Raw genomic sequence first — 27602 nt, forward strand, 5'->3', positions numbered from 1 at the left:
CTTTCACTCATTGTCTGAATTAATGTCTTCCTCTTCTGACTCATTCGTGTTGGAATTCAGATAAGGGTTGCGGTTTGAAAAGGTAAGTTCTCAGGTAGCACCTTCAGAGGCATCTTTAATCCAAGCGTTGGCGAACGCTCTCCTCTGTCCATGTACGACTACAGTATACACCAAAAGCGGAAGTGGAAACAATCTCACTGGGTTAATGCTGTAAAATCCTAAGTGGGAGATTCATGCTAGATTTCCCTGGTTAACCCATACATTGTGTTAGGCATCTTGGGTTATATCCCATTTGAAAATGTATGTTTATTGTTGAGGAAAGAAATGAAAATGAGCAATTATTTGATACAATATTATTTAATCCCATTTAGGACTAATAATCCTGTGTATAATTAGAGAAATCATCTGTAGTACAACACATTCGCTGTTGACCATTCCTCCATACAGAATCCTTTGGTCTGTGCTCGTGGACTTTTTCCATTTCAAGCCACAAACACTTGACCAAGTCTGGAGACTGAGTTGGGCATTTTACATTCAGCTCGCTATTTCTGGGTTGATTTTTAAGGTACGTTTGGGATCACCGTCTGGCTGAAAAACCCAGTTGTGAACTTCCTTGGGGTGTCCAGAATTTTTGCTTTTTTTAATATTTCAAACTGGACTTCATGATTCCATTGACCTTAAAAGTGTACCAGAACCTGTATACACAAAACAACCCCATAACCAAAGAACCAGTGTTTTTCTTCAAATGCCAAACCCACCTCTACTGTGTGTGCATGGTCAAAAAGCTCAGTTTTGGTTTCATCAAACCATAGCACCCAATTCCAAATAAAGACCAACACTGGTATGTTAATGCAGATTAACTGATTTATTACTTCTTGGATTATATTTAAAAGGATAATTATGAGTGTGAATAACAAAATGACTTTTTAAACAAATATTCTTTTCACAGAAATTGTATTAATGTAACATAATGCATTAGAAAAAAAGAATATACTTCTCTCATGAGCATACAATATAGCTCATTACCTGCATTGTTCTTTACTCATCTTTTTCATAGACATCCTTAGTTTTGTGTACACACACACACACACACACGCACATACGTATGCCCAGACACGCATACATACATATACAGCACATACACACGTGTAATGGCCCATTTCAGCCCAAAATCTTTTAAAATGATGGGCCCTTTTCTATGAAGCACCATGCTAGAGAGAGCCACTGGCCACTGACTGCCTGAAGTGTGAGTGTCAGGAGTGAAGCTCTGAAGCTGTATCCATCTACAGTGAAGATCAGAGCAGATCAGAGAATCAGCACAACTGCATGGCCCCAGCGATGATCCCTCAAACCTGTCCCTGACCACACAGCTACAGGATCAGTGCCAAGGGAATGCCCATCCAAGCAGCCGGAGTTCAGGGAAGACTGTGACCTCTGACCTTTAACCTTCAGTCAAATGCCACTCCTTTCTTTTAATTTTTTCCACTTGATGTAAATGACATTGGCAACTCCTCTCACTTCTGTAATGTCATTAAGACATTGCACCTCAATTACATAGCACCAACAGATTAATTAATATTAAGTCACTGCTGCTCTTAATTCAATCATTTAATAGAAAATAGTGTTATTCCCATAAACCTACTTGCTTACTATGAATGAATATATGTAGGGGGAGTCACAGGTTATTAGAGAATTAAAATGGTTTTCAGACAGTGGAAATATAGGTACAATTTAAATTAAGAACATTTTACTAAAACTACATTTTTTTCCTGAACATTTTCGTAATCACACTGAACAAACTGATAACAGAAAATTTTATCCTCTTCAAAGTTTATAGTTATTTGGTGCAAATGTTTTTTAAAAAAAGTGAATAACTTCATCTGAATGCAATGTACAAAAATAAACATGACACAAAGTGATTAAGGCTGGATAAAAATCTGTGGAGATTCATCGTGTCTAAAGTGCATTCCCTCCAGGAGATCAGTTATTGTGGGTTTCAGTGCGTCCCACATTGCTGCCCAGCATGTAGAGGAACACCCCCACGTTGACGGCGAACTGGACGAACCCGAAGGAGGCCACGCCGTAGTTCTGGTAGAGGAAGCCCCCGATGGTGGGTCCGATGGTCCGCACCAGGGACATTTCGGAAGCACACAGCCCCAGCATTGTGCCTGGGAGGGGGGTGAGGGGATGATTTAGAGCATTCGCTGATGATGTCACACACAAGCTATGTTTCCATTACGGCAGGGTTATAAAGCTGAGTTTGAACAAGCAGTGATGTATCCACGTGCTGGCGTCAAACCAGAAGTAAACTAGCTGTCTGAAGAAAAGGAACGGTTTAGTTCTGGTTTGGCACCAAAGCACAGCACAGTCTCCCCCAATTCTGTTTTTTCAACTTATATTAAAGCCGGTTAATACTCACAGCAAATTCTAATGTTAATTCCTGGTGGCGTTGCTAATAATGTTCCAGCAATTGTAGTCTGCAGTTCAAAAAGCAACTGTTTTCACTTGCGCACAAGCAGTCAAATATATGGAAACCTTACGGGGGGAACCTGGCTCCAGTTCGCATTGACACGGCCATGACTGGACAGCAGGCCGTGGGGAACATCGCTCACCTGTGTCTGAGGACGGCACGCTCTTGGTCAGCATGCTGTCCGTGATGACGTTGAACACGCTCAGGGAGAACATCATGGGAACTATGATGATGCAAAACTGGAACACGTTGGACATCAGCGCCTGGAACACAGGAACGCGCTTACATTACAGTTCACATGGAGGAACACGGCAACATGCTGATGTGAGTGAGTGACTGAGTGAGTGAGTGAGTGTACAGGTGAGCTCAGAAAACACACCTGAGCCAGGCCCACTAGGCTGGTGATCCCAATGGTCAGGAGCAGAAGGGAACTTTCGGAGTATCTCCTGGTCAGCCACCCGATCGCCCCTCCCTGGACAACCTGGAGGAGTCACAACACAAAAAGCTGTGCTTCAGCCAATGGGACAGGGTTATGAGGTTGGGGGGGGGTGTCACACACGTGCGGGGACACTCATGAGGAGGCAACAGCACACGGGCGTTCCTGACCCAGTCACACTCCACCTCTGATGAATGGAGAATGTTTGCTCTTGGTGTATCTAAACCAGACGGTAAATGTTTATCTGTCTCCTAACAATTAAGCAAGACTCCCATGTGTCCATTCTCTCTTGGGAGTCATAATACAATAAGGCTTCTTAACACACGTCCTCACATGCATCCGCACACACCCTAACAGCCCAGAGCCAGATGTACTTCAGCATACAAGAGTGAGAAAAAAAAAGCGCAGACGAACAAGAGTTCATGGTAAAACTGTAGTGCTCGGAGTGAACATACATAAATGTGTGCGTATACACACACACACACACACACACACACACACACTGCAAGGAACTCAATAAACAGAACTCAAAAGACAAGAGAATCATCATTAGCATTTTCGGCATTTCATTCTCAGGCAGGTAAAGGTCACAGGTGTGTTCTGTGCGTCTCCAGTAAATGACTCTCCCCACCAGGCTTTTCAGAGTAATGACAGTCACACAGATTTCTCAACGCACACAACGGCCTCTCATTTCCCAACACACAGACACAGTAACGCCAGCATTAACCTTCTATCCAGGGCCAGGCCTTCTGAACCACGTAACGAGCTGCGTCACAAGCCCGGCTTGGGCAACGGCAGTGCGTCTGTGCTCCCGGAAACACACAATCGCCACCGCATGGGGACCCACGGCTGTGAACCGTCTCCACAGACAGCCCGGCACGTTCGCACTGCGATCATTACCAGCCGCCGGGGTCCGGGAAAGGAACTGCCCTCCACATGGGAGTGTTTACATTTGAATCAGGCTTTCTAAACAGTACGCTGTACATTTGGCTAATACGCGCAGAACTCTACGTCGACGTCACTGAGGTGTGTAATGGGAATATTGTGAAATTACCTTCACTTTACGGTCGGTAAAACTGCCAAGGGCGTTTCCAAGAAAAGGAAATTTAAAAAATCTATCTGCTGTCATAGTGGAATGCTTGGCATGAATTATATTCAACTGATGACGGAACACACATGGTCCTCATGTTCTCAAGTGACATTTTAAGGTGAGCTCATACCTCCGTGTGTTCTACTCTCTCAGGTGAGCTCATTTTTGTGTGTGTGACAGCTCTCACAGGTGAGCTGATACATTTGCCCTCTCTCACAGGTGAGCTCATACCTGTGTTGTCTCTCACAGGTGAGCTCATCCCAAATTCTGCTCTCTCACTGGTGAGCTCATACCTGTGTTCTCTCACTGGTGAGCTCATACCTGTGTTCTCTCTCACAGGTGAGCTCATACCTCTCTGTGTTCTAGTCTCTCACAGATGAGCTCATACCTGTGTTCTGCTCTCTCACAGGTAAGTGCATACCTGGGATTTTGCTCACTGTGCAGAGAACCCTGGGAAAGCAGAGGCAGGAAGCTGCTTCAGCCTCCCGTTGCCGTGAGTGACGCTGATGAGAGTCACCTGCACACACCCTGAGCCATCTCTTTCCCGCCATTATCGCTGCTGACTAACCCTCCACACCCTACCCTTCTGCCCTACTGTGTACATAAGGCGTGGGAACGTGTGTGCGTGCCAGTGTGTGTGAAAGCGTAAGTATGTCAGAGAATGTGTCTGTGTAGTCTTAGCATGCCTTCATGAAAACGGGGAAAGGATTCAGGTTTTAGTTTTGTTTTCCTGTCTGATCTTAGTCAGCTTCAGTTGGCCTAAAAATCCGCTCCTCTCAATTTTCTGCAATTTAACCCCTGCTGGAGGTGCCATCTTCATAAGGTTTAGTGAAGTTTCCATGAGCAGCCATGTTTCCTTCGCAATATTTAACATGCATATTTTCCCTGACTCATCTCTTAGGGCCTCCACAGACAGTGCATTGTTTGTGAGCCCCCATACAAGCTCGAAGCCTGAAGTCTGGATGCCTGGGATAACTGAGGAAATGTTACCAACAGTGTGACAGAAAATGTCAAACCAGCCCCACGTTCTGGGAAACAGCCTGAATCATTCCAGACAAATGTTTGCCTCCGATACACAAAACGCGAAACATCCGTTTCATAATCACCAACACCCGTTTGTTTACTACACTGCTGGGGTTATTTATTTACTGCAATATTAACAAAACTGATTTTAAGTACAAACACACCACATGTATTCCTGCCTAAATTATTCTGAACTATTTTGAGTACCTAATCATATACGTAGGCATGCCTCTCTGCTGCCACATCCTCTGTAATTCAGCAGGGCGTGCACTAGAACGATAATCCTAGAAACATGCAGTTAGTGGCACAATGACCAAAAGAGAGAAGCAGGGATTCAGAGTTGGTCTTCGGCCTCAGTGCCGATGTAATGGCTGGAAAATGTAGATCCCTCAGACACCAAAGCAAGGCCGCAGGGCTGCGGAAAACTGTGGAATTCTGGGTAAAAAGTCGCTGGGTTCATTTTTCATTGCAGCTCTAAGGGAGGGGTGGTGGGGCGTTTTGGGCTTTGTGGACATGGGGAGGGAAGGCACAGACACAGATTTCTGTTCTTTCCTGACGCACACATTTCCACAGAAAATGAGAGACACCCTGGGGTGAGATCATGTGAGATGAAGGGAGAGACACAGAAAGCTCCGGAAGCCACCGGCGGGAATCAGAGGAGCTTGAGAGGGATGAGCGAAAAGCAACCCGGGGCTCACAGACTGGAGCACAATGAGGCCGGACTGTTTCTCCTCCACAGATGGTGTCTGCTTCCCAAATCCCCCTTTGTTCACTTCCAACCGTGGGAGTTAGGAATGTTTGGGAACTTTTGACAAATGTGGAAACTCTCTGCTGGCTGTAAATTTCTTGTACAATGCACATTGGATCAGGGATGAAATATGATAACCTGAGGTCAAGTCAGAGACAGAGTGTGTGTGAGAGAGAAAAAGACAAAGATAACAAAGAGCACTTGACAACTCAATATGCCGTTGCTAAGAGATGAAATATGATCATATAACTGCTATATTATTTCAGCAGGACCCCTGGGAAGGAGTGGCAAATAAAACTGACAGCACCAGTCAATACGAACACACACTGTGGAATGTATCATTTCAGCTTCTAAGGTCTTAACCACAGAAACTGTTGAGACAACGAAACTAAGCTATGTATATGCAGCCATAAACGGTATACAGCTATAAGGTAAATGCACATAAGCTACGTATACGCAGATATAAGCTATGTGCAGCTACAAGCTAAATGCATCTATAAGCTATAAGCAGCTATAAGCTATACACAGCAATAAGCTAAACACAGCTGTAAGCCAAATGCAGTTATAAGCCATGTGCAGCTATAAGCTAAATGCAGCTATAAGCTATGTGCAGCTATAAGCTAAATGCAGCTATAAGCTATACACAGCAATAAGCTAAATACAGCTGTAAGCCAAATGCAGTTATAAGCTAAATGCAGCTATACGCTATGTGCAGCTATAAGCTATGTGCAGCTATAAGCTAAATGCAGCTATAAGCTATGCGCAGCTATAAGCTATGTGCAGCTATAAGCTAAATGCAGCTATAAGCTATGTGCAGCTATAAGCTAAATGCAGCTATAAGCTATGTGCAGCTATAAGCTAAATGCAGTGCTTTCTCAGTGTGCATTCTGGGTTCATTGAGGCGATAATGCAGGACAGTTAATTGCTCATCACGCCCAGAGGTAAAATGACCTTTGCTCAAAGGAAATGACTTCAGCAGTCTTGTTAAATTCCATGAGTACAGTGTGACTTGAGGGGAGGGGAAATCCCCTTCATACAGTACTGTGGAATATGACCAGCCTCCAGAGAGCCTTCAGACCTACATAACTTAAACAGTTTAGTGGTAGGAATAGACGAGCAGTGTTGGGCTGAATGGCCTGTTCTCGCCTTAAATTATGTTATGCTATGTTATGTTAAACAGTATAAAGTTTATGTGCTACCTGGCACTGGTGAGTAATCAGGGCGTTGATAACTTAAGTTATAAGTTATCTTATATATTCATATGCACGGCTGAACATTGCTACAGCCGCAAATATGACTAATCCATGACATAATCCATTATATAGGCCATTCAAGTGTAACAGTGTAACATTGCCAGAAGGGTATTACACAAAAGAAGTATTTCCTTACCTTAATAACTGTGGTTATTCGATACACGTAAGCGATTCTCTGACAGACCCACCTGTATATGAATGTCTTCCAGGCTTTTAAGAAGTACTACTAAACAGACAATGTTATGTGCAAACTCACAGAATTACATGCAATGATGCATGTACAGAACCAATCTTTCTTGAGTAGTTCACTGTGTTATGCAAGAGCCTGTAATGTATTTGGGGATATCGCCTGAATTTGGGGAAACCCAGGAAGTTCCAGTATGGTGGTGGTGGTGGTGGTGGTGGCGGGGGGGGGTCCTTACCATCTGCACCACCCCGAAGTACGCCATCAGGTAACCCGTCTGCTCCGCCTGCAGCTGGAAGAAGTTCATGGCGATGATGGAGAACATCATCTGGAAGATACCTTCAGGAGGAGAGAGGGACGGGGAGAGACAAGGGGAGATGGAGACAGTGAGATAAGATGGAGGGATTGATGAAGGAAGGAAGGAGAGGAAGAGGTGGGGAGAGGGAGAGAAAGAGACAGAGAGATCTAAGAGGATAGAACCGGCTACTTCTCTCTGCACTGATAGGTCTGCTGGTCATTGTAGACCGTAGAGGCCGTGGAAGGGCTCAGGGTCACCGTTCAAACTCCTGTTTTCAGTTACTGACCACGCGGGACCATCGACCACTTGTTTTTCCAGGTGTCAATCAAAGGCCAATTACAATGTCTCCTCTGTAGATACACAGCGGTCTGTGGCCTGCCGGGCCGAAGACATTCACATGAGCCTATGTGAAGCAGACACGCCCCGGAGCTCTTAATGAAGAGCAGCGTTTGTCGGGGTGTGCCGAGGTCAGGGAGTGGCTCAGGCTGGGCCTCGTGACCACGCCCCCCCCGAGCCTCTATCAAAGCAGAGAGAAGCGCCGTGCAGGAAGAGGAAGCGGGTCTGAGAACTTCCTGCATGTCACACCCCGAGAGTCCTTCCCATGGAGGGCTTATCAACATGCCCCTGGCCCCCAGCGTGGCGAGCAGACGAGCGGGTGTACAGAGGCATGCTGGGAGGAGAGAGGCCCGCTGCGTGCGCTCCAGCGTGAGGCTCTGATCCTGTCAAACACACCCCAGATGAGCGGGATCACAGCTGAGACAAACACAGCTGTGAGTGTAATGCAGCGGAACACACATCTAAGCCTCTAAGCTCTGTTTCCCTCCGCACGGCCTTACAGGGAGGGAGAGAGAGAGAGAGAGAGATGAAAAACAAATCCTTTTTGAAGAATGAACCCTCCTTATGTCACTGTCTGTGGGGGAGACCAGAGATGCAAAATGAATCCCTCTTCAATTTAACTGAAGGTTTGTGATCATTCTCACATCAATTTGTTTGTTTAAACCCCATCCCTCTCTAAAACAATGGCAATAGAAAAGAGTAGAAAGTATGGAAAGTCCAAACATTTTGGCTAGCCAATGACTATCAGAGCTTAATTGGGCCTTTTGCAGTTTTGTGTACAGAATGGATGTGTGGAACACCTGTCAGATTACCTGTATGTGTAAACAGGGCTCTTTCTCCCAGTCAAAGGGAACCCGCAGTGAAGTGGACCTGTATGAAAGTGAACTCACCCCCCGGCAGACCAGAGACGATCTTGATGGTGAAGATCCTCATCACGCCAGGAAACCTCACCAGCCGTGTGATCTGGCCCAGGTTAAACACAGACGCTGTGGTGCCCGGCTCTGCAGACCAACACAGAACATCACACCCGTGTATCATCACACAGAACATTACGCTGGTCCAGCCAATCACAGCCTTGGAGCCCAGGTAGATACATCTCACACTGCGATTGCAGATGGACTTTCTTACGTATGTAATTATGTATTATCCTGCTTATGAAATACAGCCTTCCTGAGGGCAGGGGTTTGTTCTGTATTGTGGTTACGGTGGAATGGGTTTCTTACTAGGTGCAGGGTCCTGATTGGACTGCTTCTTGGTGTGTTTGGGGATGAAGTTCAAAACTAGCAGCAGGTTGACGAAGCACCCGCAGGTGGCCACGCCCGCAGTGACGGTGTCCCTGAGGAAGAGAGTCTGAATTGGGAGTTGCTCCTCCTCACATTTATACCTCTGGAGTGGATTATCCAGGGAATCAGTGGCCCCCATATACCAGTATCCACATTCCCACAGACAGACCAGCCAGACTGGGCTAAAAGCTGAGTGTGCATGCCTACAGCTTCATCCTAAACTCAGATTCAGATTCAGTTCCGCTAACTGCTACATTTCCTTTGATAACATGTTACCTGTGATAACCCCACCCCCTTGACCATGACCATGCCCCTTTACCCAATGAAGACAAGGGGATTAGGAGTAGGACCCAAAGCCTGGGCTTGGGACATAGGGAACGTTTGAGTGAAGCAGTGCAGAAGAAAAGTAGGAAACGCTGGCATCCACAAGCTCGTCTGGCACTGGTCTGACTGTGGAAGTGAGGCTCTAGCATGCCTGAACGGCTTCAGTATGTGCCAACCCAGCAGGGTGTGAGACCGCGGATGTGGTGGTGTGGTGATTTAGCGACTTATCAGCGGCTCAGATGGAGCTGGAGCTGAAGCACCCCCACACCGCCACTCCCCAACCTTCCCCTCCGCCTCTGCAGCCCGGCCCAAACCGGCGCTCCCCGCCGTGGCCCACGGTGCAGCGGGGCCGGAGGAAATGCCATTCCCCGCCCACGCGCCGCAGGGGCGCAGGGCCCGGGGGTCTGCCCTGGCACCCCCGACCCGAACCCCTGACAGGAGGGCTGCGGCCCGGCCCGCCCACCCCGCCGAGCTCCTCAGAGCCCCGCAGCCAAGGCTCACAGCCATCTGCGGTGACTCATCCTCCAGCAATTCAGCCCGGTCCACTGACGCCTGCCCCCAGCGCACAGGGCCAGCGCTCAAGAAAGGCTTTCTGTGTACATGTTCACTATCAAAGATCCTTCTGTGTATGGGTGTGTGTGCTAACCATGAAATGTGTGTGTGTGTGTGTGCGTGCCGATTATGAAGTGTGAGGGTCTGTGCATGCCAACCACGAAGTATGTGTGTGTCAGTGTGCCAACTATGAAATATATGTGCCAACTATAGTGTTCCTAAGTGTGTGTGTGTGTTTGTCATTCTTTACAGGGCTGACTGTGAGAGAGCCGGGCCACAGGACTAGTCTTGTTTCCATTACATCATTACTTAAAGGTGAGCTAAAACGCTGCCCAGATCTCTACAGCTGCTTCCACAGGCTGAAAGCTCCCCATGTGCTAGGGCAGTTATCACTGGGGGAAGTGCATGTTTACCTGCTGTTAGCAGAGCCCTTTCAGCCATTGTGGCTCAGTGTGGAGTCCAGGCTACCAGACGCCCCGATAACTATGCATCACATATTTACAACATAATAACTGTATATGTCATCTTACTTGCCAAGTGAGACTGAAGGCCAGGGAGACCAAAGTGAGTCCAGGCGAGTGTTGGGCTGCAGACTGGCTGGGGGGTGTCAGCGGTTTTGGTGGGGGGGGGAGAAGGCAAAGTCTGTGGGAACACGTAAGCACCCACTACGGATCCAGGAGAGGCAAGCAAGCTGCAACATGCCTGTCACCGAATACTGCATCACCATGGAAACATGTCAAGTCAGCAACAACCATCGTCCAGATGAAGAGAGGTGCTAAATTAGGTTGTGGGGTTTCTGATGAGCGATGAGCAGTGGGAGTGCGGGCGTTTGGTTTTGTTGTGCAGTTCATCTCCGACTGTTCCCTGCAGGTGAGTATGGGAAGCATCGCTCAAGTGCCGTCTAGACAGGCCGGCCCCCCGCCTCTGGCTAATGACATCATACAGGAGCTTATTCATTATTAAAGCAGAGTGCCAACTCACACCTGCATAATTTCCACTTGTTGAACACACTTTTTTCCCCAATTTGAATTTGAATTCAGGACTGGATCTATAAAAACCTGCAGACTACTGGAATGTAGAGTATATGAATAATAAATACCCAAAACGTTGTTTGCATGTAAGTATTTGACTGGGAGCATTTTCAGTATTTGATTTCAGGGATGTATTTAAAAACACATACTTTACCCTCTAATGTACAATAAACAACAAACACAGCACTGCAGGATTTTACATTTAAATTTTTTATTAAAGCAGAGCAAGACTGCCGACTCCCCTTCAGCATTTTATCCACTATATTCAGACGGGGGAGAAGCAGAGATAGGATCACAGCACAGAAAGTACCCTGGCAGGGAATGGAGCCACATGAGGGGATCTGTGCGTGGGGTAAGAGTCACCCACCCTCTGGGACAGTCTTAAAGGCATGAAGCCAAGACGCCAAGGAAGGAGAGGGCAAAGGAGAGGCCCGTGGCACTGCAGTGTGTATAGCCCCGCCCACTCCCACTCCCACGCACGCGTATCCCCCACACTCTGCACTGTGTAATTACGGTCATGGAGCCTGAAGCCTGGGTGGGTGACTCAGACAGGAGCCCAGCCGACTTCCGAAAAAACTCCCCTTTCTTTTCAGAGCAGAGGCTGGTAAAAGCTGGCCTGACTGAGGCAGCCAGTAGCGTGATTGCAGGCCTCCCCCACAGCAGCAGGCCCGGTCCTGTCCTTCAGACGCGTTTCAACAAGCCCTGCACCACGGATATTTTAATCCGCATATTTAATGAACTACAGCACCACCGCAGCATACTGGAATTGGTCCCTATCCCCACCGCCTGAAGACAACATAAAAAACCTTTGTGTGTGCGTGTGTGTTCACCCCTAGAGGGCAGTGCTGGCATGCAGGACATGATACTTGATGTTGCACGTTGTTTATAAATCATCATGTGATACGTGACATCGTTTTGCACCACCGCTAAGAACAAGAGAAGGACACTGACTGCCACGCTCAATGTCAGCGTCAATTCCCATAAAAACACAGACCAATCCAGAGCACTTCAAGAGTTCATAGACAGTATGCATGTACACCTTTTCTCCTTCGAGACACAAAGCATAAACACACGCACACAACCACGCGTTAAAACACACGCACGCACACAACCGCGCGTTAAAGCACACGCATGCACGCACACGCTGGCGTCAGGACAGAGAAGCGGCTGGCACGCTCGCCCTTATTTGGGTGAGCCCGGCGGCCTGCGGGCTTCGGTTTGACCCTGTGAGAGGCTGAGAACAAAGGCCCTGTGTGAGAGAGGGAGGGGGGGTTCCCCAGCCTTCTTCCTGCAAGAGAGCCCCACCCCCCCCTCCCTTCAGGCAGCTGGCTAACAAGCTCACTCTGCTAAAGCTAGGCTAAACGGGCCATCTTGGCACCACCACAAGTTTGGGCCGCATACGGACAGACATCCTGTTACATCACAGCTCTCCTGTACATTAGCTACACCCCAACGTGCACACTGTTACAGCCCAACTACCGTAGAAATATACAGACCCAGTTACAGGCCTGGCTTTGCAGAAACTACACGGCTGCATTTGTCAGAAAGTTGATCATGCTGATTATGCAGTACTGTTGATCGTGGCATTTCTTGTTTGTACTGTTACAGGCTCTAAGCGTGTGAAACTGCTGCTTTCATTAGCTAATGCGTGGCCTTAATCATGGATTTATAAATAAGCAGACCTGATATGATGAAGTGGAATGAAATAGTTCAGCTGTATAAATTAACGGGTAATTCTGACTCCTCTTCAACCTTGACCTCTCAGATCTTTCTGATAGTTTACACCTATAATGTAACCTTTGATTAATGACCATTGATACACTTTTGAGGAGAGAGAAAATAAATAAATACCCCCCCCCCCACAAACCATAAGAAAATTAGGGATAAAGTGTCGTTTGCACCTCACTATTGCTCTACCCTCCTCTACTTCCGAGACCTAGTTTGACAAGCGTAAATTGTAAAAACAGTATCTCAGCCTCATTGGAATAACAAAGACTTGCTCTATGCAAATATTTAAAAAGAAGTTTTGCGACACTTGGATAATTATTTCTTAATTAATTAATGCTAGAAAATTAAGACAAAGTATTCATTTTTGATCCGTGTTATTGAGCAAGTCTTTGTGATTACAATGAGACCAATGCATTGTTGTAGCATTTTTGGATGTCAAACCGTAGGTCTGGAAAGTTGAGGTGGGGAGGCCGAAAGAAATTTGCCTCTAATTGTCTTAATGATGGTTTGTGTTTTTTCCCCCCTCAAATGTATACTAATGGTCATTGCTCCATGGGTGTCAAATATCAGAAAGATCTGAGAGGTCAAGGTTTTCCACCCAAATTACTTGATTCATATATTGAAGTGGGAGTTTTTCATATCCTACCATTCCAAGCAAACATAATATTTTGCCTTATATTCTTCTGTCATATCAAACACATTGCCCGTGCTGATCACCAAAAGCGACACCGAAAATGAAAACACACAGAGGGACAGCAGGAAAGCCCCTGCTTCCCCGAAAGAACGCTGAAGTTCAGGTGGAGGAATGCAACAGATGTTAAACATGATTACGCAACTCAGAGACTGAGTGTCATCAGGGTTCCAGCATGACAAGAGAGTCTGACAACGTCTCTTTGGGTTCTTCAGACATTCCATTTATGTTCCTTAGAGGTTCCGAACACTGCTCTGCTTTATGAGAAGCTGACTAAACAGGCTCTGGGCAGGGGATACCTCATGGGCAAAATGTGCCACCATTTCAACACCCAGAGTTTAGTCAACTATACCTATGTTACCAAGGTACTCTCACCTACATAGTTACTTCACTTTATCCAGCAAGAAATGGAAATATTTCCCTACATAACAGCTCTAAGCATTTTACCACTACAGCACCTGTTTCACAAATGCATGAAAATTCAAAACATCAATTACCACCATTAAAACATTATTGTAATAATAATCTCTCCCATTTAAAATTATATTTTATCATTTTTACACTTGGCCACCGTAAATGCTCACAATGGGAACGTTTCATAATCCAAATGTCAACATCTATACTGCTCAGCATTCTGCTCAAGTACTTAACCTGTCAAGTAACACTTAGCTCCAAAAATGATGACTTTGTAGGAAATGGTGAATGCGGTTCTCAATGGGCTGAAGTAGGGCTCACATTACGCCATGAATTACTGTGCAATTACTGCCCTCTAGTGGAAAAATAACGCATGACACCAAAGTCCCTTCTGCTGCCAGTTCAATAATTGTTTCAACGAACTTTCTACAATATATTTTTAACAACAATAAATCTAAGAATGTATTAATTTCTTTAATTACACATAAGAAAAATATATTTAAATATGCTCAGTAATTCAATAACAATTGACCATAAAGTCCAAAGGCAGTCAAAAAACCACAACACTAATGAACTACAACACTCACACTGCACACACGCAGATTCACCACAGTCATCTTAACTAACCTAAAAACCATGCAATGAGTAAAATTCAAAATAGAGAATTTTGCATAGTTCTTTCTAAGTCACGTGCCTAGGTCTCACAATCCAACTCAGAATCATAATCTAACACCTCAGCTTCCTTCAAAAAACTTAGCTCAAAAACCCACTAATGGCAGAAGGGTCTGGGGCACATCACCTGACTGTCTTTTGGGTTTGGGACTGTGGGGGGGGGAAGGGGTAGGGATTGGGGTGGCCTACCCGTATCGTGTGCTGAGCATGCCACCGAGGGAAGACCCGGCAATCATTCCGATGGCGAAGCACAAGCCCAGCTTGGCCAGGGAGTCGGCCCGCTGGTCCGGCTCAGTCAGGTCCGCCACCACCATTTGAGCTCCTGGGGAACGGAGACACAGGTCACAAACTCAGCATCACGCTGTGGAAGATACGGTGGTCCAGCACTGTCCATCCATGACCCCCAAAAAAACAGTGTAGGGAGTACATTACATTATATTACACTACAATAATTACAATCATCACTGTGCCAGTGCTCAATGTGGGGGGGTACATAGCATACATAATAGCCAGGAGCGTCACACCGGGGTGGGGTTATTTAGTGGTGATGTCCACTTCTCTGACAAAATGACAGTGCAGCACAACGACAACGACACTGTGGCAGTGTGCGATTCAGAGAGGAGCGTATGCTAGTCCGCACTCTTCCAAATGCACTGAAAACACTGCAGTCATGACTCAGAAAGACTACAGAAAGGACTCACATTTCAGCATTCTAATTTGGAAGACAAAGTAAAAATGAAAAAAAAAGAATAAAAAGAAATGGCATTTAAATGATGGGAAAAGCAGATGGGCTGGAGGTAAAAGCAGACAGGATGCAGTTTACCTGAAAGGGTGTGCATGAAGACAGTGGGCAGCTTTTGGATGAAGAGCATGGGCATGCTGTTGGCCAATCCAAGGAGGACGTAGAAGACGATGGAGGCCACGGAGGACAGCGTGAAGGCCGCACGTGCCCCGAACAGGTCCCCAAATCTGCCAACGGGACACAGCATCACGGAGCATACCGCTTGTTAAACTGACAGAACACGGCATTGCTAAACACAGTGTGTGTTTGACTGGCAGAGGCCACCAGGATGCTATCATTCACCATGCAGCCTGGATTAGACCAAGATGACACTACATCATTCACTGAGCTGTCTGGACTAGATTTCCAACCAGCTCATTCAATCAGCAGTAATGAACTTGATTGTCAAAAAAATTTTAAATGAATGACAAAAGCTGGAAAAGTATACCATGATAAGAAATTAATTCCTGAATTAAGTTTTTATTTTATTTTTTATGCAAAACAAAAAAAATGTGTTGTTATGCTAACATTAGCATACTCCCTCAGGGCGAATTTTCAACAAGGATTTTGGAACCGTCTGAACTGGCTGGTGTCCAGTCGAGCGCACCACACTACAGTATGCCTGAGTCAATAGACTGTCAAAGCGAAGGCTCGTGATTGCGTGCTGCTGAGCACTCCGCCGCTAAGATCCTCGTGTCTGACATCCGCTGTGGCTCGTAACCACTCAGGCATCGCCCAATTACACACGCTCAACAGGACTGATTGAATTCGGGTTAGTTTCTGCTTGTGTGATTATCAGTTTGTGGCGAAATGTGAAAGAGGTGCCGTACCGTACCTCCGCTCACCTGCCGTACAAAGGACCTCCAAACAGTTGAATTATACCCACCATCGTTTGTAGATACCCAAACCAGATTGTGTCAAATCCCAGCCTTTTTGCCAAGTACTGCCAAAACAAAATTCGATTTTTAGACAATGCCAGGCACATCCATTCTCTCTCACGTGTTTTTATTTTTCATCAGACACTGAAGAATGAACTCAAATTCGAGAGGTTTCGGGTTACCAAAAGAACATAAACGATCAAGGCATTCTAGACAAAGCTAATCGACACATTTTGGTACTCACGGGAGTTACGGAGATTTGAAGGAATATACATGTTATATCCACCATGGCGATTATATAAGTGATGAAGATAATTCTTCGTGCATTAGCAGCTGTACGTGGGTCAGGGACGGCCTGGGAGTTAGCTTCTTGTCCAGGCATTTTGACCACTACCAACGTCGGCGACTCAGTGGACCTAAACACACCGATGAACAAGTACAAAATATAGACGTAAGTTTTTTCAGGCTAAACCTAAACGGAAGCCTATGCGTGTGGATAACAATGGAATGAGTTTCCGGCCCGAAGGCAATTGCTTACTTCATAACGAATAACTAACAGTTGCTTGAATATGTAACCAGCTAGAAAGGTAATATCAGTAGGCTATACACCTTTTCAGTGTTCAAATCTGTCATGATAATTATATTGGTTTTAACACTATCGAATTCAGTGTCACATTACTTTTATCCCAATGCGGCTGTTTTGAAATAAGAAAAAGAGTAAAACATGTCAGACTACCTTAACGACGTTAACTGGGTAACTACCTGCACTGCACAGCGATATAAAGACAGTTGTCATTCGAACAGCTTGCAACAAAGGACTTTGATCTTAGGAGTTCAATGACTCTGTGCAGGGAGGGATACTTACCATTCGGGAAAGGGCGAACTCGCAGAAAGTCTACCGTCGAAAGACGAACGTGTTGCAGGGCAGGCTGTGATGTTTTAAACAAGTTCTACGCGGTCAGCCCCCTTACCTGAGTTGGAGACTTGGTTTGCGGGCGGCGTCACATAATTTCCTTCACATTTGCACGGCCATTTATAGGGATTGGTTATTCTGTTTGGACATTGAAAGGTTACTAACGTTATGTTGTTTTGAAAGTGTAAACCATGGTTATCGGATAGACTGTATTGTCATAGAACATAAACAGTACACGGAATTCGCGCCATCTTGCTAAACCTTCTGAAACCGAAAGTCCGCCCACTTTACGACGTTTAAAAGTACAGGAGGCGTGAACTCTTGGATTGTTGTCCTAGCCTAAGCCAGTGTATTAATTTCCTGCAGACTTAAAAACAAGCCAGTCACGGACACGGAGTCCTCTCTGGCAATACGGTTTGCACTGTGGTTCGAGGTTGTAGTCTATCCAACGTGTTCTTAAAAGCACACAATTTCATTTTATTAATAAGTAGGCCTAACAGGGGTGGCCTACTTGTATTTTTTACCACACCTCAATGCCACTCAAGTGCATAGCAGTAGCTGGCTAAATTGGACTGACGTCTATAGCCCCGCCTTTGGAACAGAAAACCTGCTGAGAAACATTTTTGAACTCAGTCAGGCTCTATTAACTGTAACCTTGTGTATAGTACCGTAACTCTTATTCACGGTTGCTTTTTAACCTTTTCCTGTAAATGAAAAATTAATTAATTTATTTTTTTTAAATCACCTCCTCTTCCCCCTCATAACATGCAAAACATTTTATTGTTTAAGCCAGTGCATGGTGCCACACTGAAGACTGCCCCAGAACTTAACATTTAAAGCAGGTAGAGCGTATTTGAAATAATCACAATATTCTAAAAATCCGCTGTAATCTTTATAATTGTCTGTTAGGCGAATCCATCAACCCATCGTTTCCATTGTAGGCTACGGAAGAAATTGCAATTTTTTTAAAATTTTCCGCTAAACTCAGTTTCCAAATAAGTCTTCACAATCAAACCAGACAATTCTGGGCAAATGCTTGGTGGAGCCTGAATAATTACTTGCTTTTTTAACCGTTAAAACCCTATCAACTGCGTTCCTGTTTGCAACTGTTACACTATAGGCCACTCGCGACTAGGCCTGCTAGTCATTCAGTCTCTCACCAGATTAGTCTCCGCAGTGTGCTTTATCATTACTTTTTTATTGTGACAATCATATTTGAACTACAATCCATTTTCAAGGCCCCGTGTTGTAAGGACAATGGACCTGCTGACCCACAATACTGTTTTTCTTTTCTAGTCAACAGAAAGTGAAACATGGGGAATGAACAGACCATCAAAGGATATATGTACAAATTACAATACATGAAAAATAAAACACTCATCAACATCACCCATTTCACCATCAGGAGTGATGCACACTTAGGGTCAAGTGTTATAGCCCATACATACAATAACCTTGTGCTGTGGGCTACCCTGGGCTACATATTTCATTATTTTGTGTTTAAAACTGAATCCTATTTTTGTCTGTCCACCAGTCCGTTCATGTTGCAGAAGGTTTTAACAGTGCTGATGAGCAGGTGATGATGAACCTGGTGCGTTTGCGATATCTAGAAGAAGGTTAACCTTGTTGAGAAAATGATATACATTTCACTGTGATTGTTACCTTCTCCTTGTTCTGATAGTGACTACTTGACGGTACTTCCAACACGCTCCCCAACAGCTAACACCAGGTTTGCAGAGTTCCCCAAACATTTGTGCCCAGAGATTCCTTGCGGGACAATTGTGGGCATCATATTTTATCCACAGCAGCCATTTATTGTACACAGTCCCTTCCTAGATTTAATGCAGAAAAACATCATACACAAATTTTATATGCATGATCCAGAGTGACTGAGCATGAAGACCTTGCTGCCCGCAGATGAAATGCCATTTGTTTGCAGTGGCCACTAGCCTCAAAATCCATTGCGATTCACTGACGGTTTCTGTGCCCTCTTTGAAAGAGTTGCGCGGCCATTTACAACCTCTACAAAATGTAGAAAAACGTGTCCCTAAAAATGTGGGGAAAAAAAAAAAAAATCATAACCCACCTGGGTTATCCTGGTCAGGTGTAACACAAGAACCCTGATGCTGAAGACAGGGAGCCTTCATTTTTTAAACATGGATGAATATTATACAGTATACAACAAGTGGATCTTAAACCAAACGTATAATCAAATAAATACATTTAAAAAACATTAAAACTCGGAACTCATGTCAATTATACTGAACACTTTTGTATGAATGAAATTAATCTATGTGGGCAACAATTTTTCCATAGCATAATGTTCTTCTGTATGGTGCCTTTTGTTCAATGTAATCAATTTGGAGCAATTCTGCAACTGTAAACCACACAGGAGGACCAGAATGAAATCTTATTTCCTGGCATGACTAAAGATGATCTTAGTGCAGCTTAGGCAGTCCTCACATGAAAATCGCCTGATTTTAACATGAATTCAGGGGTTCATCTGCCCTCACTCAGACTAGAAAACATGCTAGAACTTTACTTCTCCTCTCATCTTCATTCATTCATTCAGTCATTCATTAGCCTTTTTCATGTTGATGCTGAGCAAGCGTGACACACTCACAACCCAGCAACTCATCTCTAATACAGCCTCTAACCTTTCTATTTCCATTATCCTAAAAGGACATGAAGTAGTGCTTCCACCAGAAAAACCTGCTTCTCCAGATACACTTCTGCTGTACATTAAAAACGTGTAAACATGTACTCTTTTCTTTAAAGATTATAAATACTACGTTGGTAAGCAATCATTATTAAAAAGGCGAGACCTACCTTTATACAAACATGTCTTTTTTTATAAAAACACAGAATTACACAACTTAAGTGTAGTTAAGTTCAGTATATGTTGCTTTCTGAATCTTTTTGGCTTTAGCATTAAGGCCCAAAGTTCTGAGTGGAAGGGAGAAGAGATTGCCCTCTGGGGCTGGGTCCAACCGGAACAGAAACAGTATTGCTCAGACTTTAAAAATGTACATCCATCATAGAAGTGAAGGAATTTTAAAATTGTCAAATAAAAAATACATTATATTGATTTGTTATTTTCTTTTTTGTTTTTGTAAAAAGTCGTTGTCCTCATCGCATGTCCTCGTGCAAAGTGCTTGGTTCCTCCCTAGTGGACGAGCGGAGTACTGCGGGTAGTTGCGTGGCGCTCCTCATGTGAACATGTAGTTGATGAGCAACTGCAGTAGCAGCAGGAAAAGCAGGACTAGGCAGTGACGGCCGTTCAGGGTGCTGCTCTCCTCCGTGTTTCTACGCTGGAACATTTGCTGGCTCAGGGCACACAGGTTTCTGGCACCGGAAGACAAAAGACAATCGGGAGACACAAACGCAGTCAGCAATAACGCAGTCAGAGCATACTGAGGAAAAGCAGGTAAGATCTGTGGCGCGCCTCACCTGCGGATATCCTGTTGTGTCTTCTGTATGGATGCTACGGAAGCCACAAGTTCAGCAATGTCCTTCACCCCCCTGTTGCACCTGCCACACTGGGTAAGGAATCCTGGAGCGGGGAAACGGTGATGTCACAAAAGAACAGTCGGATGATGGAACACGAATGCAGCCAGTCAGAACGCCTCACTGAACCCGCCAGCCCCGCCCACTTGCCTTCGTTGTCGGAGGACTCCTGTGTGGGTTCCGGTGTGGTGCTGCTGCTCTCTGTGTTCTGGCTGCAGCTGGACGGCTGACTGCTGGACTTCCTGTGTCTGACCTGTGCCTGCATTGGACATGCCCAACAGAGAACAGAGGAGTTGTAAGGGCCAATGAGCTGGCTAAGTGAATGCCAAATGAAGGAGTATGTTCAAGTACAGCAGCACATTAGCCCAAAAGAGCATGTCAGTTCACACAAAGTCTCTTATACACTCTTATTACATATTCCCCTGTCTGTAGTCTCTTAATCGGTCTCCATCTGTTTCTACCACTCTCCTGTCCTTATGTTATGTCTAAGTTAATACTTTGTTGTGGTAAATTATTACCCTGCTGGTCTGGATATCCTGTAATGAATGATACAGTAAATGGCTTAAAAAGTTATGGGACCTTTTAGGAATGGGATGTGTTCAGCCAGGGTATATATTTCATTCATTCATCCATTCATTCATTCAGATTGAGACTGTCACGTTTGCTCCTTCAAGCAGTGATGGGTACTCAGTATCAATGTTTTCGGTTTGGACATTGTATTATGAACGACTTTAGAAACTGAGCTGGTTATCAGTGAATGGCTGTTATTTCAACACCGAATTCCGATATAGGTGATGCAGAGAATGGGGCCGGTGGTTCTGGTTGGCGCCCACTAGCTGCAAGGGGTGGTAGCGCTCACCTCCTGCTTCGCAGCCCAGTTCTGGCTGTAGCAGTGGCGTCTGTGCCGGCGCCGAATGTGCTCCCTGGTTTGGATCACCCCGTCCTTCTCAAACTGGACCAGGCTGGTGTCAGGATCCCAGGGCCTGGTGCTGGAGCACAAAACTCATCTAGAGCGCCATTTACACAGCGGACCTGTGTAAAAAGGCTCGGTGGACTCTCCAATATTCAAATGGGAGTAATGTTGAAAGGTGTGGGTCCACAACCTCCCTGCTGCTACATGTTTGCATTACATACTAAGGTAGAGATATTCAGTCTTAACCTGAAAAGGGCCAGTGTGGGTGCAGGTCTTTGTTTTAGCCCAGCAATAAGACATCTGATTTTACTTGTCAAGGTCATAATTGAAGGCCATGATAAGTTAATTAGTTGAACCAGGGGAGTCATAGTGCTGTGCTAAAAGGAAAACCTGAACCCCGTTGGCCCCTTTCGGATAAGATAGGGCACCCCTGTGCTAAGGTGTGTACATACTCTGCGTATTTGTAGCTCCAGTCGTTGGTGACGGGGTCCAGGGTGAAGAGACGGGGCGACCACGCCCTGTCCCCTCGCTCGCGAGTCTCCTTCCTCTGCGCCTCCTCCAGGACGAACTTCTCCTGCGTGGCGCGCTCCTGGTCCCGGCTCAAGATGGCACTGGTCACGTGCTGCCACAGCCTGAGGAGGGCGCACAAGAGCCACCCGCGGTGTAAACAATGGCAGGAATCACCAGGAAAGCCCAGACGTGAAGTGGTGAAAAAGTGATGCCAGAAAGGGTTTTACATGGCTGTAGTGCCAGCCTTTAGATTTAAATGGTAAATGGACTGCATTTATATAGCGCTTTTATCCAAAGCGCTTTACAATTGAGCAATTAGGGGTTAGGTGTCTTGCTCAGGGACACTTTGACATGCCCTTTGACAACCCTCCGACTGCCAGCCAACCGCTCTTACCTCCTGAGCTATGTCGCCCCTAAAAACAGAGGTGTTCATTAAAAAACATTAAAAAAGCTACTGAAATCAACTTCGATACAAATGAGGCCAAAGATTCAAACATTTCTGCTGAACAGCCGTTTTGCAATGGAGGCTGTGCTCTGAATCTTTTAGCCTCATTACTGAAAAACGATCTTTTCATGAATGTAATGGGACTTGTAAGTGATTACAGTAATTTGCAGTCATCTCACTGAAAGCGATGTTGTGACGCACTTAAATGCCCACAGTGCAGTGAAATATGCTTCCTAAAGTGCTGTGCTGTGCATTTTCATCCACATTCAGCCATCTGGCACATGCGCTTATCTGTGAGTGCAGAAACAGGGCTAGCAGAACCAGGCTGGATCGCATGTGATGCAAGACCGCAGTCCCTGACTGAGCCCTGTAGGTGTGAACCAATGCTTTAAATCTGACATGGGCTGCTATTGGTAGTCAGCACAGACACATAAAAGTATTTTGAATGGATGTTAACACATTGGGCCAAAGCCTGACTATTGCAATTTTATTGGATTGCTAATTACATTACACTTATTTGGCAGATGCTTTTATCCAAAGCGACATACAGTAATTGCATAATTGTATGGGTTGGTGCTGTGAAACGTTAGGACAGTCACAGTACTGTGCTAGAAAATGAGTGGTGATGTACTTTACCTCTCTGACTCAAACTCCCACTGCTGGTCGGCTTGCACAACCTGCCTCTTCAGGCGCTGCTGACGCACCTCCGGGCTGGGGCTCCACAGCACCTCCTGGTGGCCGGTCTTCTTCTCGTGGAGTAAGACCTCTGCATCCTGGGGACACCAGCAGAGCACAGCCTCAGCACACAACCCACAGCTGGGCTCTCACATACAGCCACTACAGCAGGAGCTAGAGCACCTACATGCTACAGAAATCTAGTGCTATACTAAGAACCGCTATTGCACATTCTGTAACATGCATAATGCACTTTAGAGCTTTTAAATGAATTAAAATTTTGCTGATAACTGAACACCCCATTCTTTTCTGCACATAAAATTGGCTAAATACCAAATACAGCATTTCTCAGTTTTGTGTGAGTTTTTTTTTTTTTAGATACATAGGAACCAGCTGTGTAAAAAAAACAAAACAAATGAACACACAAAAAAACATTCCTTATCCCAAGACCTAGGTATGTAAGACTTAGGTATAACATCAGAAAAGCAGATTCCATCAGTAAAAATCTATAGCCATCTAAAGCACAAAAAACCATGAGCTTTCGATTTTTCTTTTGAAGGTATGACAGATAATATCTCTCACATGGGGCAGAGGTCTGACAGGTGCCGAAATGAGGCGTATAAAAGAGGAGATGGATCACCCACCCAGTGTCCATCTACAGTGGCCAGCACGTCCTCCTCCGAGCGGATCTTCCCTGTGATTTGGTTCACATTGCAGGAACTGCCCAGGAATGGCTGGTAAGGTCCAAGACAAAGACAGCTTTCAACTGTTTGTCTTCTTAATGTTTGCATTAAATCTTAAACATTATTAAATACACACTGAGAAACGCCCTTAATACAAATAAAAACACACCTTCAGTTTAAATTCCAGTTCTGCAAAGTATCTTGTCTTCTCACATTCAATGGTGATCTTCCCTCCCAGTTCCAAGGTCATCGTGCCATATATAATACCTATGAGCACAAGAGTGTATTAAGTACATAAGACTTTTTTTTTGCATTAAAACGGAACAGCACAAAGCCCAGTTTAAATACATCTCAAACAGCTCCTTATACCGATGTGCGCAGAGCAGTGTAAACCAGCTGCATATGGAGCTGCGTGGCAGTACCTTTGCAGTGAGCGTAAGGCATGGTAATGATGTACTCCTCATCGCGTGTGAGGAACATCAGCCTGGCCTTTCCGTCCAGTATCGCCGACAGAGAGTTACCTGCAGGGGAACAGCGAACGGACATGTGGCCGGATGTGTTTGAAGGCATGAAGAGGTAAAACGGACAGCTTTTTTAAATGGGAGACAAATGCCAGTGATTAAGGCTGGGTGCTTGTCAAGGAATTCTCAGGTGTCACGGATTCTGTGATTGTTCCCCCCATTTTTTTGGAATCATGACTTTCCCATTTTTTTTAGTGCTTTGTGATTTTTTTTGCAGTTTTGGACAGTAACGGTCAACCTGAAGGTAGCCTGCAGTGTTATTTGTATAGGCATATGCAATTAACAATGTTGCCAAATGCTGGGAGAAACGAAGTGCAACAATGTATACAGATTGTGGAATGTACTGGGATCAAGATTCTTGTCCTTGTTAGTTGTTGCAATCATGTTTGACGACCCCTGCCTACAATGTTGATGCCCAGTGCTCCTTCCCCCATTGTGGTAACCCTTCAGTGGCACTTCATCAAAGACAAAACCTAGCACAAGTACAACATGTTGTATACAAAAATCAAAAGAAATAAAAACAGTGTTTTTAACAGTGTTTCGTTTTAGTAAAGCAGTTTGATCATGCTCTATTTCTATCAATATTAAAACAGGTAAAACAGCATGCTCTTTCCGTGCTTAAATGCACGAGCCTATCAGTATTTAACTCCAAGGCTATTTGTTCCTAGTAGCCAGTTAGAGAGAGAGTTATGTTGGAACTTCAAGCGCGTGTTACTGTTGCTACAGTTGCACGTGTTATTTAAATCGATTCTCTCTGCTGCACATGAGATCTACTAATCAAATAAATTCATCTTAAAAAATAATTTCTGCCAATATTTTCCATGACAAATACCCAGCCTTACCAATGATCAATAGCGCAGAATTGATTTGTACCATAGTCTAATGATCGATGAGGCAGTATGATGCATAATGTATACTAATAATGGTTCACTAATAACATATATTAGACATTCATGATCAAGGGCACAGCACTGATGTATACCGGACACTGATGACTGAGGGTGAAATTGGACAATATAATAATGACACAACGATAAATACACTTATTTACCATAGAACTTGGATTTGGCCAGGATGCTGCCGTTAATGCAGAAGCCATCCTTCCTGTTGCACACATAAAAAGCAGAGATCGGAGGGTGGTGGGACACCTACACACAGGTAGACAGATGGAAATACCCGTTTTCACCCGAAGCACATCTGACCAGCTCTTTCACAAAGAGTCATATACGCAGCTTTGCATTACAGTGTCAAAGAACTGAAATATTGCCTGAAAGCTCACAGTGTCATGACAGAACTGAAAAAACCCTGCGGTCTGTGCTATCAACATCAGCAGGAGGCCCCTTTATATACACGAAACAGGCACATGTGGTGATTCAATATATAAACCATAAAATCTACAGAACATGTACAGTATGCAATAAGTATTTATGAATCAGCCTTAAAGTATATAATGATTCATGGTGCACACGTAGTAGAGTAAGTCCAATCAATGCTTTCACTCAAGGTTAATTTTCAAACACTTGCTCGATTTATTAAAGTCTGCATTAAATCTATAAACCTAGCTATTGTATGTTAAATTATACAGATGTCTTAGGTTGCAGTAGTTGCTAGGGGGCGGGGTCTAACCTGCTCAGCTATGTAAAAGGTACAGCTGTCAGACTGGGTGTGTAGCCAGCAGCATCGAAATACCTCCCCCAGGATTGGATTATATGGCTTCTTCAGACCCTGTAAACGAACACAGATATGTCACAATGAACACAGTGCAGCTGCTCTCATGTTTTACACTCATAAGCAGGTAATACCTGTGTGCGTGCGGAATAAGCGGAAAGTGGTTCCACCAGAGCTAGTGGCAAGATGGACGAAACAGTCACAAACACAGCGAACACGGATCTCACCTTGGGTTTCTTGTAAAAGCCAGACAGGTACCACCTGAGGACCTGCTTTATCCGACAGTAGGGGCTCTCTTCTGCTACCGCTCTGAGCAGGGCCAAAGTACAGGACTGATATCAGATTATTCCTTCTCATTTTTCATTTACAGATAAAGAAATATCTCTTCCTCATAATTACATCAAAAACAGCACTCTTAAGGTACAAAATTGTCTCTGATCCTCATGCTAACCAAGCGGTGTAATTTAAGAAAGAAAATATTTTTTCCTACAAAATGAGTTAGACCAGTGGTTAAGAAACTCGATTCTGTGGTACCACTATACATGTTGTCCCAACCACAGCTGCAATCCCAGAATTTTAACAAGCTATTCACTTTTCATATTTAGAGGGATTATTTACCCTCTTAAGCCACATTGTCAGAAATAGCTATTACATGCAGATAGGTAAAAATGTTTTAGCTGATCAAATAAAAGACAGGTGTGTATCAAGCCTCCTAATTGGTAAAAGTGAGGACATGTGGCCAGTAAAACTAACCATTTAGTGGATAATGAACAATTCAATACAAAACAAATTATAATGTGCCAAACCTGCATTGTGTTAAGTTAAGGATATAATAATTAAAGAGCTTAAACACGTTTTCAACACCTTAATTAGGAGCCTATTGATTCACCTCAGTCTTTGGTTTGACCAGTTACAAACTGTTACCCCATTTTCATGCAACTGTTTGCAATATAAAACAATAAGCACAAGGAGAACACAGGAATTTTAGTCTTCATGGCATGCATAACTACTTCTTACATAATGTGGCTCAAGCGAGAAAATAATCCCTCTAAACATGGAGAGCACCTAATTAACAAAAATGAACAGCTTGCTAAAATTCCGGGACTGCAACTGTAGTTGGAACGAAAACCAGCATACACAAGGGTCCCCCAGGACTGCGTCTGAGAACCGCTGAGTTTGGTAATGGGAGCTGCTGCTGCCGGGCATCTGTGGTGAAGCTGTCAGACATGTAGATCAGGAAAAACTGGCTCAGGACTTTTAAAGGTTGTGTGTGTCCCCAATGCCGTACCCTCACTTAATCTTCCACCAACATTTCTCACACTGGAATATTTATTTTGCCATTTACTGGAATTTCAATCAATAACAAACAGAAAAAGAAACACACTGGAATTTTTCACATTTGATTTTTTACAGCTTTGTGTTTGAGGTGAAGAACGGAAATAGATCTGTTCCTACCACAGTTGTAATGTAATGCTTACTGAATTGGCCTTACAGCAGCCAATCAATAATTCATTACTGTTAGCAAACTGCTGTGTTAATTATGTTCAGCAAGCCAGTGACAGACATGAAAAAGGG

General features: G+C 44.6%; 2 protein-coding genes across 10 annotated transcripts in view; both read right to left on the reverse strand.

Annotated features, from left to right (window-relative positions):
• Window positions 1-1863: 1863 nt before the first annotated feature.
• Window positions 1864-17567, reverse strand: slc22a18 (solute carrier family 22 member 18). Of its 5 annotated transcripts, none has more exons than XM_064337049.1 (11): window positions 17164-17567; window positions 16437-16608; window positions 16160-16257; window positions 15357-15502; window positions 14723-14855; window positions 9062-9174; window positions 8729-8839; window positions 7443-7543; window positions 2850-2951; window positions 2613-2733; window positions 1864-2168 (listed from the first exon to the last, which is right to left on the reverse strand). In XM_064337049.1, exons 2-11 carry the CDS (start codon window positions 16572-16574, stop codon window positions 1981-1983), a joined length of 1251 nt encoding a protein of 416 aa, XP_064193119.1. In that variant the 5' UTR covers window positions 16575-16608; window positions 17164-17567; the 3' UTR covers window positions 1864-1980. The 5 variants fall into 5 exon arrangements, with proteins under 5 accessions (XP_064193119.1, XP_064193117.1, XP_064193121.1 ...); XM_064337047.1 differs by having other exon boundaries at window positions 17058-17564; XM_064337051.1 differs by lacking the exon at window positions 17164-17567 and adding an exon at window positions 16955-17048.
• A 715-nt stretch (window positions 17568-18282) lies between these two features.
• The window catches only part of osbpl5 (oxysterol binding protein-like 5), a 46255-nt gene continuing 36935 nt past the window's right edge, over window positions 18283-27602 (reverse strand). For all 5 annotated transcript variants that reach the window (XM_064337042.1, XM_064337041.1, XM_064337045.1 and 2 more), the window contains 12 exons: window positions 26255-26336; window positions 25986-26084; window positions 25411-25507; window positions 24261-24359; window positions 24008-24105; window positions 23800-23889; window positions 23117-23253; window positions 21978-22157; window positions 21472-21601; window positions 20763-20871; window positions 20556-20658; window positions 18283-20450 (listed from right to left, as the gene is read on the reverse strand). In XM_064337042.1, the coding sequence (XP_064193112.1) occupies window positions 20315-20450; window positions 20556-20658; window positions 20763-20871; window positions 21472-21601; window positions 21978-22157; window positions 23117-23253; window positions 23800-23889; window positions 24008-24105; window positions 24261-24359; window positions 25411-25507; window positions 25986-26084; window positions 26255-26336 (1360 nt within the window). In that variant the 3' untranslated portion in view covers window positions 18283-20314. The remainder of the gene's footprint in view (window positions 20451-20555; window positions 20659-20762; window positions 20872-21471; window positions 21602-21977; window positions 22158-23116; window positions 23254-23799; window positions 23890-24007; window positions 24106-24260; window positions 24360-25410; window positions 25508-25985; window positions 26085-26254; window positions 26337-27602) is intronic.

This window comes from Anguilla rostrata, chromosome 5 (genome assembly GCF_018555375.3).
Source record: "Anguilla rostrata isolate EN2019 chromosome 5, ASM1855537v3, whole genome shotgun sequence".
Taxonomy (NCBI): domain Eukaryota; kingdom Metazoa; phylum Chordata; class Actinopteri; order Anguilliformes; family Anguillidae; genus Anguilla; species Anguilla rostrata.